This window comes from Thunnus thynnus, chromosome 4, assembly GCF_963924715.1.
Source record: "Thunnus thynnus chromosome 4, fThuThy2.1, whole genome shotgun sequence".
In the NCBI taxonomy this organism is placed as follows: domain Eukaryota; kingdom Metazoa; phylum Chordata; class Actinopteri; order Scombriformes; family Scombridae; genus Thunnus; species Thunnus thynnus.
In genome coordinates this window covers 3315781-3329527 of record NC_089520.1, presented here as the reverse complement: position 1 = coordinate 3329527, position 13747 = coordinate 3315781, and the positions used below count along the sequence as shown (strand labels likewise).

At 37.7% G+C, this 13747-nt stretch overlaps 1 protein-coding gene across 12 annotated transcripts in view; it reads right to left on the bottom strand.

Moving 5' to 3' along the window:
• Nucleotides 1-13537, bottom strand: part of LOC137180907 (butyrophilin-like protein 2) — a 66442-nt gene extending 52905 nt beyond the window's left edge. For 4 of the 12 annotated variants that reach the window (XM_067586184.1, XM_067586183.1, XM_067586185.1 and 1 more), the window contains exons 1-4: nt 13352-13528; nt 6867-7205; nt 6114-6149; nt 3557-3835 (exon numbers count right to left, since the gene is read on the bottom strand). In XM_067586184.1, coding sequence (XP_067442285.1) covers nt 3557-3835; nt 6114-6149; nt 6867-7205; nt 13352-13448 — 751 coding nt within the window. In that variant the 5' untranslated portion in view covers nt 13449-13528. Of the gene's footprint in view, nt 1-3556; nt 3836-6113; nt 6150-6866; nt 7206-12549; nt 12719-13351 lie in introns of those variants that run through there. The other 8 variants (XM_067586191.1, XM_067586192.1, XM_067586193.1 and 5 more) reach the window with 7 other exon arrangements.
• Nucleotides 13538-13747: the final 210 nt, after the last annotated feature.

Here is a 13747-nt window from a genome sequence, read left to right as displayed (position 1 = left end):
AATCCGTAGTTTTCTTTGTTTGATCCGTCAGGGATTTTTGGTCCAATTAATAAAAGTAAGTTTGTGGAGGTCGGTATAGTGGATGGATGTGTAGCATCTCTGACGTTTCTGTATACACATATAACATGTATACACAGTTGACACAATTTTTATTGCTCTGTATTGAAATGTTTTGTTAGAAAAAATTTTTTAAAAAAGGGAAAAACTTCTGTAAGTAGTATTGAGTATTTGCTTATTAAATCCTGCACTCTGCGACAATGTGTAATGGGGAGGAGTCTAATGTGCAGGACCATGGACAGGTCCTGTATCTTTACAGACGCAGGGTCAACACCTTTACTCGCTCTGCTGTGTTAATTTGTGCCTCAACCCCACCCCCTTAAAAAAAATCTAAATATTTTTATTAAGGGCCCACTCAAGGAAAGCCGCGGGGGGGCCCCGCACGGTTACGTTACAGCGCTGGTTATTGGTTATTTAGGGCACTCCAGTCATGCTGATCCAGTGCCGGTAATTTACATATATCTAGAAATTCTTGCATATCACTTGGGTGAGCATTTGACTGAAATGCATATAACCCCTCATAAAACTGTTGGAATCTATCATTTATGTCTTTATGCAAGGTATGGAGGTTACCATTTTCCGATTTTATTCTGTGGGTGGTTCAGTCATTTGCTATTTTACATAGCTGCCTTGCCAGTAATTTATGTCTTATCTCCAAACTCAAAGTATTTCTGCGGTTTTTAACTGTATCGGCCCCTGCATAGTCAATATTGTAAACCGCTCTCTTCTATCAAGGTGTGTCCCCAGCTACTTTAAGCAGGCTATTGATCAGCCTCTATTAAAGAAATCATACCTGGACCCCTCCCTGCCAGAGAACTACAGGACCATTTCAAAACTCTCATTCTTTTCCAAAATTTTAGAAGACTGTGAAGAAACAACTTGTTCAAACATTGGAATTGCACAGGGTGTTTGATAGATTTCAATCTGGTTTCCGTAAACTGTACTCCACTGAAACAGCTCTCCTTTCGGTCTCAAACGACATTTTAATGGCTGCAGATGCCGGAGAATTTTCTGTTCTACTACTATTGGACCATAGCGCAGCGTTCAATACTGTACATTCTAATCAACAGGCTAAATCACCTGGGGGGCATTTCTGGGACTGCATTGGAGTTTTTCTCCTCATATCTCACAGACAGATCTTTGTCAGTCTCTGTAGGTGAATTTGTGTCAGATACTGCAGCTTTGTCATGTGGTGTTCCCCAGGGATCGGTCTTGGGACCTCCATATACATGCTGCCACTGGGACAGATCATCAGCAGTTTCAAGAACATCTCCTACCAATTGCATGCTGATGACATCCAGGTTTACTTTTCATTTAAACCTAATGATCTTCACAAACTGTCTGTTCTTAACAACTGTTTAAATGCAATTAGGAATGCGATGGCAAATAATTTTCTGCAGTTAAATGCAGACAAAACTGTCCTGATCTTTGGCCCTGATACTCTTCAGTCATCAATCAGGCAGAACCTCGGTGCCTTATCTTCATCTTCCCAGTCTTGCCTGCGCAATCTTGGTGTAATTTTCGACCAATCCATGAGTTTTGAAGTGCATGTTAAGACGCTAACTCGATCATGTTTCTTTCACCTGAGAAATATAGCCAAATTCCGGCCTGTGGTACCAAGAAAGGAAATGGAGATGTTAATACATGCTTTTATTTAATCACGTTTGGACTATTGTAACTTTCTTTTTACCTGCCTTAATAAATCTTCCATACACCACTTACAAACTGTCCAAAATGCTGCTGCTAGGCTATTAACCTGATCCAACAGATGGTCACATAGAACTCCTATTTTAATCTCACTGCACTGGCTTCCAGTAAGTTTTAGAATTCATTTTAAAATATTGGTGCTCACTTATAGAGCCCTACATGGCCAGGCTCCACAGTACGTTAGTGACCTTCTGCATCCCTACACCACTAGTCGAACTCTTAGATCCATCACCCAAGGCTTTCTAAGTGTACCGAGTACACATTTTAAGACCTGGGGAGATCATGCTTTCCAGTCGGCAGCCCCTAAGTATAGGAATAGTCTTCCAACAAGCTTAAGGTCCTTGGATAATGTAGACTCTTTTAAAAAGCAGCTAAAAACCCATTTGCTCAGACAGGCATTTGGGTAGTATGTGCTATTTTATCTTCATTTGTCCATTTTATCTGCTCTCCTTGTATATTTTATCAGGTGTCTTTGTTTTTTATTAATTCTGACTGCATTTTATTTTATTTTATTTCTTTGACTTTTAAACTTTGTTTGCTTGCTAGTGTCAGACTAGTGATTTAACTGGGTTTTACCATTCAAGTTAAATGAATGTCTGAGTGGAGCCTTTTGTAGTGTGTAAACTGGTTTTCAGGAAAAATTTGTTTCACCATCAACAAGCCAAATGCAGAAGTTATTACAGCATCACAAGCTGCAACATAACTTACTAAAATATGTTATAAGATGTCAGGAGATATTAAACCTAACAGCTAATTGTAACTGTAAAAGTACTGTTAGAGCCATTTGTATCTATGTGTGTGTTAAGGTCATTCCCTGGTTGCCACAGTAGGTGGCGTATTGAACAGCAGCATATGGAAATGCATATGTAGAAGAAGAGGCAATTACTCCTCAGGTGTGCTGCTTACCGACAGAAGCTTTTTTGACTGCCATTTGGAGGCTAATCTTTAAGCCTTTTTTGTTTGTTTTCATGCAAGTTATAGGTGTAAGTGTGTGTATAGCAAAGGCTTTATTGATACACAGTGGTAAATAAATACATCTTAAGCACAAGCCCGCAGATGTTTGATTTACTACATGGAGCCGCCGCATGACGACGCGTCAGTTACATATCTCAGTAACAGACCCTCACTGTGGCTTAGGTTTTTTTTTGTTTGTCGAAATCAAGTCACTACAGGTCCATCAGGTATTAATTTGGTTTTAATCTTTCTAGATGCATTTATGGAGGAATGTTTTAGTTTAAGAATAATGTGCATTAATACAGTTTAGAGTGAGAGTGAAATATCAGATGATGCTACATAACAAACATAACTGAGTCATTTACTTTAATGTTATTATTGTCATAACTTCTTTGAAATACAGTTTAACTTAAAGTGAATCACATCAATTTAATCTGTCAATTAAAATCTCTGATATTGAGTAACTCAATCATAGTTTAACAAGTGGAGCTCACCCACTATAACTCCAGTTTACACCAGTGTCAGGTCAAATAATGACCTGTTACCTCTTCTACTCACTCTAAGCCAGTGAGAGAAGAAGTGGTGACCAGATGTGATATAGTATATTATAGTGTGAGATGGAATAACTTGTGTTTTCATACTGTGAGTTTCAGACTGAACACAAAGTTCAGTTCAAACAACAGTTCAAACTGATCTCAGAATGTATCACTAACTCCAGTTCTTTGAGTTCATTCACTTTGTGTTCAGTCTGAGCACACATTGAAATTTATTCAAAACTAAAAACATGCTAACAATTAAAATCATTTGGATATTAAAATATGATTAGGAAGAAACTCACCATGGATATAAACATATGTTTCAGCATAAATCTGATGGCTGATTTCCTTCTGCGTAGCAACACAGCGATAGTTGTCGGTCTTGGTCACATTGATTTGGAGGATGACGTCGTAGCGGCCTCCTCTTTCTGTCTCCTTTGGTTCTTCAGCTGGAAGTTTTTTTCCATCACTGTCCTGCCAGCGTAATTTAGGTTTTGGAAAAGCACCTCGAACTTCACACTGCAGCAGCGCCCAGTCCGCTGTTTGATCGACTACCGTGACATATGGCTTTGTAGCTAAACCTGTGAACAAAGTATAAAACAATAACTTGTAAAGAACAATTACAGGATCAGACATGAACTGTAATACTGGGATGTTTTGTTCAACCTGTCTCTGCTTGTATATGATCATATTTCAGAGGAAAAACAGAGAAACAGTGAAATAGAAAAGCACATCAGCCTTAACTACACATCTCAGAAATGTTTGATAGAACATATTTCAAACAAGTTTCAACTCAATATTTGGTAACTTATCACCACTGCAAACACTATTTCTGACTCATATCATGACAGAGACACATACAGTGAAGAAGTTTGGATAAAACTTGAATTTCTGTTCAGTTTCTTGAGGTACAAAAATAAAAATGAAATCAGGTGTAATTTGTTGTCTGAGATGTAGACAGTATTTTCTATCACACTAAAGTCATATAAACATTGTGTATAAAATATGAATCATAGGTTCTTGTAAAGCATGTTTGAGCCTTTGTGTTATCAGAGTTTAATTGTGTCAGTGAGAAACATTTGATCAACAGTCTCAAGCTGCCAGAATGAAAAACTGACCATCAGATTAGTTGTAGTTCTTCTTTAGTAGCCGACAGCAGCTGATCAAACATTTAACTGGAGGTTTTTATTTTCTCACACAGGAAGGAGAGCATTATTGTTTTTAAACTAAAAACTACAGGTTTGTTCATGTTTTATAATCTCAATTCCTCCTAAAACCTAAAATCCATTAAAATTAAGATTCAATTTAAAATTAAGATTCAATTTTCATCAAATATTTTATATGAACCAAATGAAGCTCTAATGAGACAAGAGGTAAACCTACATTTTAATACCATATTCTTCATTTGTGTGTAAATAGACACTTTACTGATGTCAAAGATGAGTTTACTGGTCATGAGGAGGACGACTCAGCCTGTTAAACTGTTGTTTAATGTCTTCTGAGGCTCTGGAGCAGCTTTAGTCTTTAACAATAACCAGAGTAATGTCATCAGTGTTATCTCAGCTTGGACTTCAAGACTTTGACAAAAAGTCTGTGTGAACAACTGGAGTTAAAAAATAAAGTTTAGTTTTACAGAAAATATTGTATAAATCTCAGAAAGTAAATAAATGTGAAGAAATTTGGCTCCAAAGTAATTGTGCAAAACTTAAAGTGGTGTCCAAACTTTTCCAAAGCAAATGTTTATTATTAAATAAACAATAACAATGAAGTCTGAGATTCATACAATATTCTGTATGACACTAAACTAGTGATGTTACACTCGATGCAGACGACTCAATATCATATCAACCTTTCAAAGCAAATGTATCGCAGCACGACGTTTCAATGCTTCGCTTCACTACGCCAAAAATCATGTGACCACCCTGCAGACGCCTCGTTACATCACACTCGTACCTGAGAGGTGTTGTGCTGGTTTTGGATACAGGGTGTGCTTCTCAATCTGACACAATATCTTTGCTGTAAACTGTTTAAAATTGATCCTTTTATATAATAGTCTATAGACTTTACTGAACAACATACCAATAATGAATCAATAACACCACCTATATTCTGACTAACTGTTTCATCACAGTCTCAGATTGAATCCATCCATACAGATGCAATACCAATAGTTGCTCTGCAGATGTCGCTATTTTGACTGAATCAAATGCTTCAGAACAGTGAACCATTTTCAACACAACTGCTTCATATTGATCCAGTGCTTCACAAATAGAAACAGAAAACACTGCTGAGATCTCAGACAACATATTTCAAATAAAAGAATTTCAGGATGATTTTGTAGCAAAACAATTTTTAAAAAAAGAAGAATTTGAAGAATAAACAAACTTTTATAAATCACTGCTCGTTCAATAATAAACCTACCAGTGTGATTATTGTGCTGAGAGAAACAGAAAGAGAGAGGTTGTTGTTTTATTTGCTGAGAAGAATATTTACACATTAATTCTGCTGTGAGGAAGCTGCCAGACAGCACTTAGAAATATACAAACACCCGACTGTAACACAGACAAAAACTCACCAGTGCAAACACTATTTCCAGTAAACACATATAACACATATATAGTGTAAAGAAGTTTGAATTCTTGTATAAACAGTCATTATGTAAAACTTGTTATTGGTGTAGAAATGTCTCCACTCATAAGTGATGTGAAATTAGATTCACATAAAAATACAAGAATGATCCCTGATCTGTTTCACAGTTATACAGATTTTCTAGTTTGTGAATGATTGAGGCCTGTAGGAGTCAAAGTTACAGCAGGTGTCAGATGTAGAGACAGTGACGTCATCACAATCAGGACTCACCTAGGTTTTCAGCTGTTCTGTCTTTAAAGACACCACCTAAAAAGAAAACATAGTTATGTTAGAAGGTTTGTATGATATCATCAACATGGCAGACAGGTAGACTAATACTGGGAAAAACAGAACTTTGCTGCCTGTTTATTGAACAGAACTGATTGGAGGAAAAAAAGAAACCAGTCTCAGATTTCACAAACATCCTGGTTTAAACTGGCCGCACATTCACAGACACGACTGCTTTGTGTCAGTCCCAGATGGGTTAAGGCTGGAGTTCACTTGAAATGAACTACTGTAGGTCTTACAACGTGTCATCTAAAGGTAAAAGTGTTTATAGCTGCTCTGAACTGAGTGTAAAGCCTGGCGTTATAGAGAGGGGCGAGACGTGATCATCATTTAAATGGTGATAACAGCTCACACTTTCATACAGTCTCCCCTTCAAGACATCCATGCTGTTAAAATCAGGAGTTTGAGAGAGAAGTTTCTCTTTCTTACCTCCACACACCTGGACAATCACTGCATGAAGCTGGATGTACTTAATAGGTTTAAGAAAGTTACAAAATTTGTTGGACGCAGTGACAGAAACTGCAATGTGTCTCAAATATCCATCATGTTTGATAAAGAGGGAATCTCTCCATACATGGTTGCAGCGCTGTGGGGACGAGGCCCTGCCAGATGTGTTTTCTGACTATTTGACTTGAGTCCATCTGAGACTCTTAAACCAGTAACATCAGTAAATAAGCGTTTTATAAAAACACTCACCAACAACAAGAAGCTTAATGTGGAATATTTGTCTTGGCTGAAGTTGTGGAAAATCACAGGTGTAGTCTCCACTGTCAGCCACCTCCGTATTTCTGATGATTATGGAGGCGTTTCCTGACTTCAGTTCATCTTCAAAATGTGAGACTCGTCCTATGAACTCCTCATCTTGAGTTGGATAGCCGTAACGGTTATGAAAGTATGGATAATGCACGAACACCGTCTTCTGATGATCTCTCGTCCAGACAAACAATTGAAACATAATGCTCTCCTTGCTGCTGAGTGAACAGGGTAAAATGACGTCACTTCCTTCTTCCACGGTCACTTTGATGACATTTGGCTCTGGAGGACAAAAACATGTATTAATCAGTATGTTTACATGCAGAATAATCAGGTTAAGACAGACATATGGAAGTTTGTTGTCATAGCAACATATCAACTTATGTTGTAACAGGAAACTTTTCTTGTTTCTTGTCGTCTGGCACATTGTCTTCAACAAATCCTTTGCTCTGCCCTGCACATTATATATTTGCACTTGTGAATATTTTTTAAGTGAAACTTAATTTACCATAATTCATATATAGATTAATATAAACTAAATAAAAAGATAGTAACTATTAACCTTTCAAACCTGTATCAATGGATTCGCGACGAAATTTCCTACTAAAATATGATTTTTAATGTTAGATTTGCCCAAAGTCATGGGATTTATGAGGAGATTTCACAAGAAGCGTACTCTAAAATCCTCCTTTCCATCTGCTCCTGGTGATGTCACTCCCTCAGTACTGTGAAACATTCCGCAATACACACTCATTATAAAATCACAGGAGGAGCAAGAAAATCTAATAATATCTAATATCTCAAAAACAGTAAAAGACAGAAAAAACAGGTAAATTCAAGATTTGTAAGTCAAAGTCTCGTGACTCATTCAAAGTTCAAATGAATTTTGCCGTTTCCAGCCGGCATACTTTAACGAACTCCTCCTAGAGATTTGACCTCAGAAACTTCAAATTCAGTCAGCATCATCTACAGACCTGGGAGATGAAAAGTTATGAAAACGGTGAGTTTTCGACATTGCCAGGGGGGCGTGGCCGGGCGGTGAATTTCGATCCTTCGCCATGAAAATTGAAATGGTCGTAATTCCGGTATACATGATCCTATGAGACCCAAACCTTTTGTGCTTGATAAGAGTCCATGTGTCAATACTGGATCATAGCGCCACCTACTGGCAACAGGAAGTTACATGTTTTACATTTTGACGCCCTGTGAGTAGCACGGTGATTGGATCCACCTCAAATTTACTCAGAATAGGCTCAAGACCTTGGAGATTGTAAATTCTAAAGTTGGTGACTCTCTGTTGAAAGGTGTTGCCATGACGACGCCATGAAATTTCAAAGCCTTGTAACTTGACTCCACATAGTCTGATCTTTTCCAAATTTCATATGCTTGTTAAATGTCCCGATCTGAAGACATGTAAAGGCCCATATTTAGTGACAGTCATAGCGCCACCTACTGTCGACATGAAGTAACATGCGTCATACTTTGTCTAATTACTCCTGGTAAATTTGGCCTATGCACTTGAAATTGACTCAGCTAAGATGTAAAACCTTGGTGATGCTACATTCAGCAGCTCATGACCCATAATCAAATGCTGTTGCCATGGCGACACATTCTTCGCCCCAAAGTACAAAGATGTTTTTAAGGGGCTAGACATGCTTGAAAACTCTCAAAACTTTGCACACGCACGACATGTCTTAAAGTCTGTAATACTGCATAGGTGGCAGGCATGGGTGTGGCAGAATGGCTAGACAGCGCCCCCTACAATATTTCAACAAAGCAGCCCCCGTGCCACGTGAAACTTACATATACAAAAATTGGTATGTGCAAACCAGTATATAAGAAACCAATTTTATAACTACTTACAGATATTTACTGATAGCTCAAAACACCAGAAAGATCATGTAGGAACAGGAGTCTATATCCCTCATTTTCAGATTCATATAGCAAAGAGAATAACAGACAAGTTAACGGTTTATACAGCTGAGATGATGGTGGTGATTATTGGTCTGCAGTGGTTAGAAGAAGCAAGACCTGACAGGGTTGTCCTGTGTGTAAACTCTGCTGCAGTGCGTCTGAGTTTACAAAGCTTGAAATCAATCAGGGATTGTTTGAAATTTTACAATATTTATTTAGAATTCAGAGAATGGGAATAGTGGTAGAATTTTGTTGGATGCCTGCACATGCGGGATTAAAGGGTAAAGAATTTTCAGATAGGACGGCAAAAAAGAGCACTAAATATACAATAGACATTCCGTTTGGAAAAGGAGAAGGTAAAGCACTAATTAAAAAGAAATTATTGGAACATTGGCAGAAAAAGTGGGATGAGGACCGTAAGGTCAGAACATACTATAAGATACAAAACACTGTCCAAACACAGTATTAAGGGAAGAAATATTTTTCTTCTACTAGGAAGCGATGTCGAAGCGCTGAGTGTGTGTGTGGAGGACCGGACGGAGCGGAGGAACAGAGCCGCTGCTCAGGGACAGAGCACCGGGGCGATCTGGAGGAGAGAGCCGGGGGCAGAGCCGGAGTTTTTGGAGGAATAAAACCCGGGAACAACACTCAGCGCTGCGAAATCGCTCGTAGTATATCTGGACAATTTTCCGCGCTGCGTCCGCTAGAGTTTGCTCGCTGTATGTTAGGAAGAGGTGTCAAGCTGTCAAAACGCTTTTCTGTCGAAACAATGTGGAGCCATTTGCTAACAATTATCGAAACAAAGCATTAAATAAAGTAAAAGATAAAACATGCAAATCTAAACCTGAAACCTGGAGGCTGAAGTTGGCTTCCGATCACAGCTTCCGAGTGGAATTTCCCGGTCCACCTTAAATGTCGCATAACGCCTGTAGATGGCGGTTGTTACTTAGACCTGTCAAATCTGGACTAGATTATCATGGAGACTCCAGAGACTCATTAAAACACAGTTTCTAATCTGTGAATCCTTTATTCTATTTGTGAAAGTGCAAAAAAGGGGCGATTTCACTGCTTTTTTCCCATCCAGACCACATTAGACCAGGTCCAGATCAAAAAACATTATTTTTAGAACTGTCAAATCTGGACTAGATTATCTCAGAGTGGCTGAAGTGTCTTAAAATCAGTTTCTGATTTATGAAACCTTTATTCTACTTGTGAAAATGGCAATGTTAATGATTTACAATATTGCCACAGCCCAGCCTTTGTTATCTGAAATTTAAAGCAGAAGTCCACGTCTCTCCATTTCATTTCAGACTGCCATGAAGACTTGCTCTTTCTGACTTCAAAACAAAAGTAGAAAAGTTATTTTTTATTCTTACTTTAACAAAATTACCATTGTTCCTCTAATTGGCCATGGTCAACCTCTCTCACTGCTTCTGCCAATGTTAGTCTCCTCACTTTTGCCAAAGCCTGTACCGTGGCCTGTGTTAGAAGTACCATAATTCAGTCTCAAGTGTGCTTCTTCTTCATTTATCTATCTATCTATATATCTATATGTATATAGATATATAGATATATATAGATGTATATATGAAGACATTTTCATAAAGAGCTTTCTTTCAATACTTTGTTACGGTTATCAACATTTGATTGAATGTTCACTAACATTTTCCATCATTTCAGACCCTGTTATTCTCCTCCTGTCCACCAGTTGTTCTTATTGTGTTCCTACTTTTTCCATTCACCTGACCTTGCACCTGCCTGCAGACATGATCCTCATTACCCCATTATCCAGAGTTTATACTGTGGACCCACACAGTATCCTAGTCATTAGCCACAGTGTCTATCATGTCTTCTAGTCATAGCGTTGCAGTCTTTCTAGTTTCTAGTTTTCAAGTAACGCTTGTTATGTTTTGCTTTTTCCTGCCTGCCTTAACTTTTTATTGCTTTTTGAAGCACTTTGTAACATTTGTTTTTAAAAGTTCTATTCAAATAAACAAATAAATACATTATCATCATTATTATTATTAACCTTTTACCTGTTTAACCTATTGGTGTCCTGTGTTGTCCCTGCTGACAAAGTAAATTCTTTTCATAATCATCCTGCTTTTTGAGTCTGTGAGTGTGCCTTTGGGTCAAAAGTAGTATTTCTCAGTTTCCCATCCTCTTACCGTCACTATTGCTTGAAAGTACTTCTACAACTTTTGGTTGCATTCCTAATATAACTAATACTATTACTAATGTTTCAAGTAGCTATGGAGCCCTTTAACTACTACTAAAACCTCCATATGTAACTCAGTCTTTGTTTCTTCCTGATATCTTCTTGCTTCTTTCCAGATCAACTGTCATTTGAATGTCCTGCTTTTGTCTCAGTGTCCTTCAGTCTTACTGTCTGGCCCACTTCCATTCTGGACATTTCTGTCTATCTTACTTACTTTTTTCCGTCCTTCTTTCTATCTCCTCTCATCCATATTCCTGCGTTTCTCATAGTCATATACATAGCTTACACTCTGTCCCTATTGTTCTTTATCTGTCATTCTACTTTTCTCTTAATACTTCCATCTTCCTTCTAATTTCTTTTATTTTTCCCACCAATTCTCTGTACTTTTCCTGTTTACTTGTCCTTTGCTATTATTCCTCACTGCCTTTCCTTCACTCTTTATGTCCTTCCTTCTCTCCCTTTTTTCTTCTGCCCCTCCTTCACAAATTTGTGATTTATCCTTTATGCTCCGTATAGAAAACACAGTGACAATACAGATTTAGTGGATTAGATTTGTTTACAAAGTAAACAGGCACAACCAACCTGACCTGAAACCAAATTTTTCTCAAACTAAATTTCTACAATTTATTCCAATTCCTGCAATGGCACATTGTTCCAGATGAATACTTCTTTTCTACTTTTTAGTTGCGGTGTGAAAGTAAGAAAAAAAAAATGTTATGACAAGTTGGTGTATATAATGATACCAAGATGTCGCCTGTCGTTATTGTGTAGGTGGAGTATTATTTCTGTTTTAATTACAAAGTAAATATACTTAAATAGTAAAAGTTTTTTTTTAAAAAAAGGAAAATATACTCAGAAAAATACACATATCTACCAAGTTTAATCTTAACCACTAATACCATAACCACAAAAAAATCTGTTCAGGGATATAAGTTAAAACTGCTGTCGACCTACCTCTGACAGCATCACATTCAGGATGTATTTGATCCTGTCAGAAGAAACCATGTTGCTGACATCAGCAAAGAAGGTGTCACAGTTGTAGAGGAAGTCTGACAGGTATTTTACAATCCTGTCCAGCTGGGTATCATCATCAAAGATGATTGGGACCCACCGTCCCCCAAAAGTAAAGTGGGGCTGCTCCTCGCCAGAGACAATGAATTAAATACACTCAAATATTAATAATTACTCAGTCCTGCTTACTTTTCTGGAACAACAAGCCCGATTAGGTGGGACCAGCCATGTCTCAAACACCTTTCTTGTAGAGATGTGGACTTCTACTTTGAATTTCAGATAACAAAGGCTGGGTTGTAGCAATACTGTAAATCTTAGACCACAGCAAATAGGCAGAGATAGCAATAAGACTGAAAGACTGAAAACGACTGAATACCGCCATCTGCAGGCGGTATGCGACATTTAAGGTGCACCGGGAAAATCCAATCGGAAGCTGTAGATCGGGAGCCATCGGGAGATCATCAGTCTAAATAGTTTTCTTACCGCTTATGTCACCAAACGTTACTTCAAACCAGACGAGAGGAAACACCAGAAGAAGAAGCTTCATAGTTGTTGGACGTCTGAAGATTAAACATCATTTTAACACTAAATGAAGATTTAAGATTTGGCGGAATAACGGTCTCATCTGAACACTAGTTTCGTTTCTCAGCTTTCGAGAGCAGCAACGGCACTGACGTCATTACTTCTATTCATACCACTCCTACTTTATTTTACACATTTAATCTGTAACTGTGTAAGAATGAAAAAAACAGCCAGGGCGATAGAAAATACCACAGAACAGTCCTGATTGATTGATTGATTGATTGATTGATTGATTGATTGATTGATTGATTTGACCTGCACCGTATCAACACACTAAACCTTTTCAGTGTGGTTTCTTCAGAATAAAGTATGAGTGCAGACAGATGAGAGAGAGAGGCAAGACAAGACAGATGAGGCGGTGAAGGTTGAGAAAAAGACGAGTGAGACAGAGAAAATTATTTAGTAAATGAGATTATTATTATTATTACATTAAACATATCAGCAGTCATACATACATGTTCAGTTCTATGTTACGTGACAATAAATATTGTCAAAAAGTATTTGAATTGTACTGAATTCATTTGATTTGACAGTCAGGTATTAATTACATGCAGATGTAGATACAACTACAAGGCTACTTAAATATATATCACACTAAATAGTTAGACATTATGATCTGCCGGACCTTTGCTTCAGGAAATTTTCTCTAACTGGACCTCTTTAAATTTTAGTTGAATACCCCTGGTCTAAATAGTTTTCTTACCGCTTATGTCACCAAACGTTACTTCAAAACAGAGGAGAGGAAACACGAGAAGAAGAAGCTTCATAGTTGTCGAGGACGTCTGAAGATTAAACATCATTTTAACACTCAATGAAGACTGAACCACTGGTGGCGGAATAACGGTCTCATCTGAACACTAGTTTCGTTTCTCAGCTTTCGAGAGCAGCAACGGCAGTGACGTCATTACTTCTATTTATACCACTCCTACTTTATTTTACACATTTAATCTGTAACTGTGTAAGAATAAAAAAGAAACACAGAGCCAGGGCGATAGAAAACACCACAGAACAGTCCTGATTGCTTAATTGATTGATTGATTGATTGATTGATTGATTGATTGATTGATTGATTTGACCTGCACTGAATCAACAGAAACTA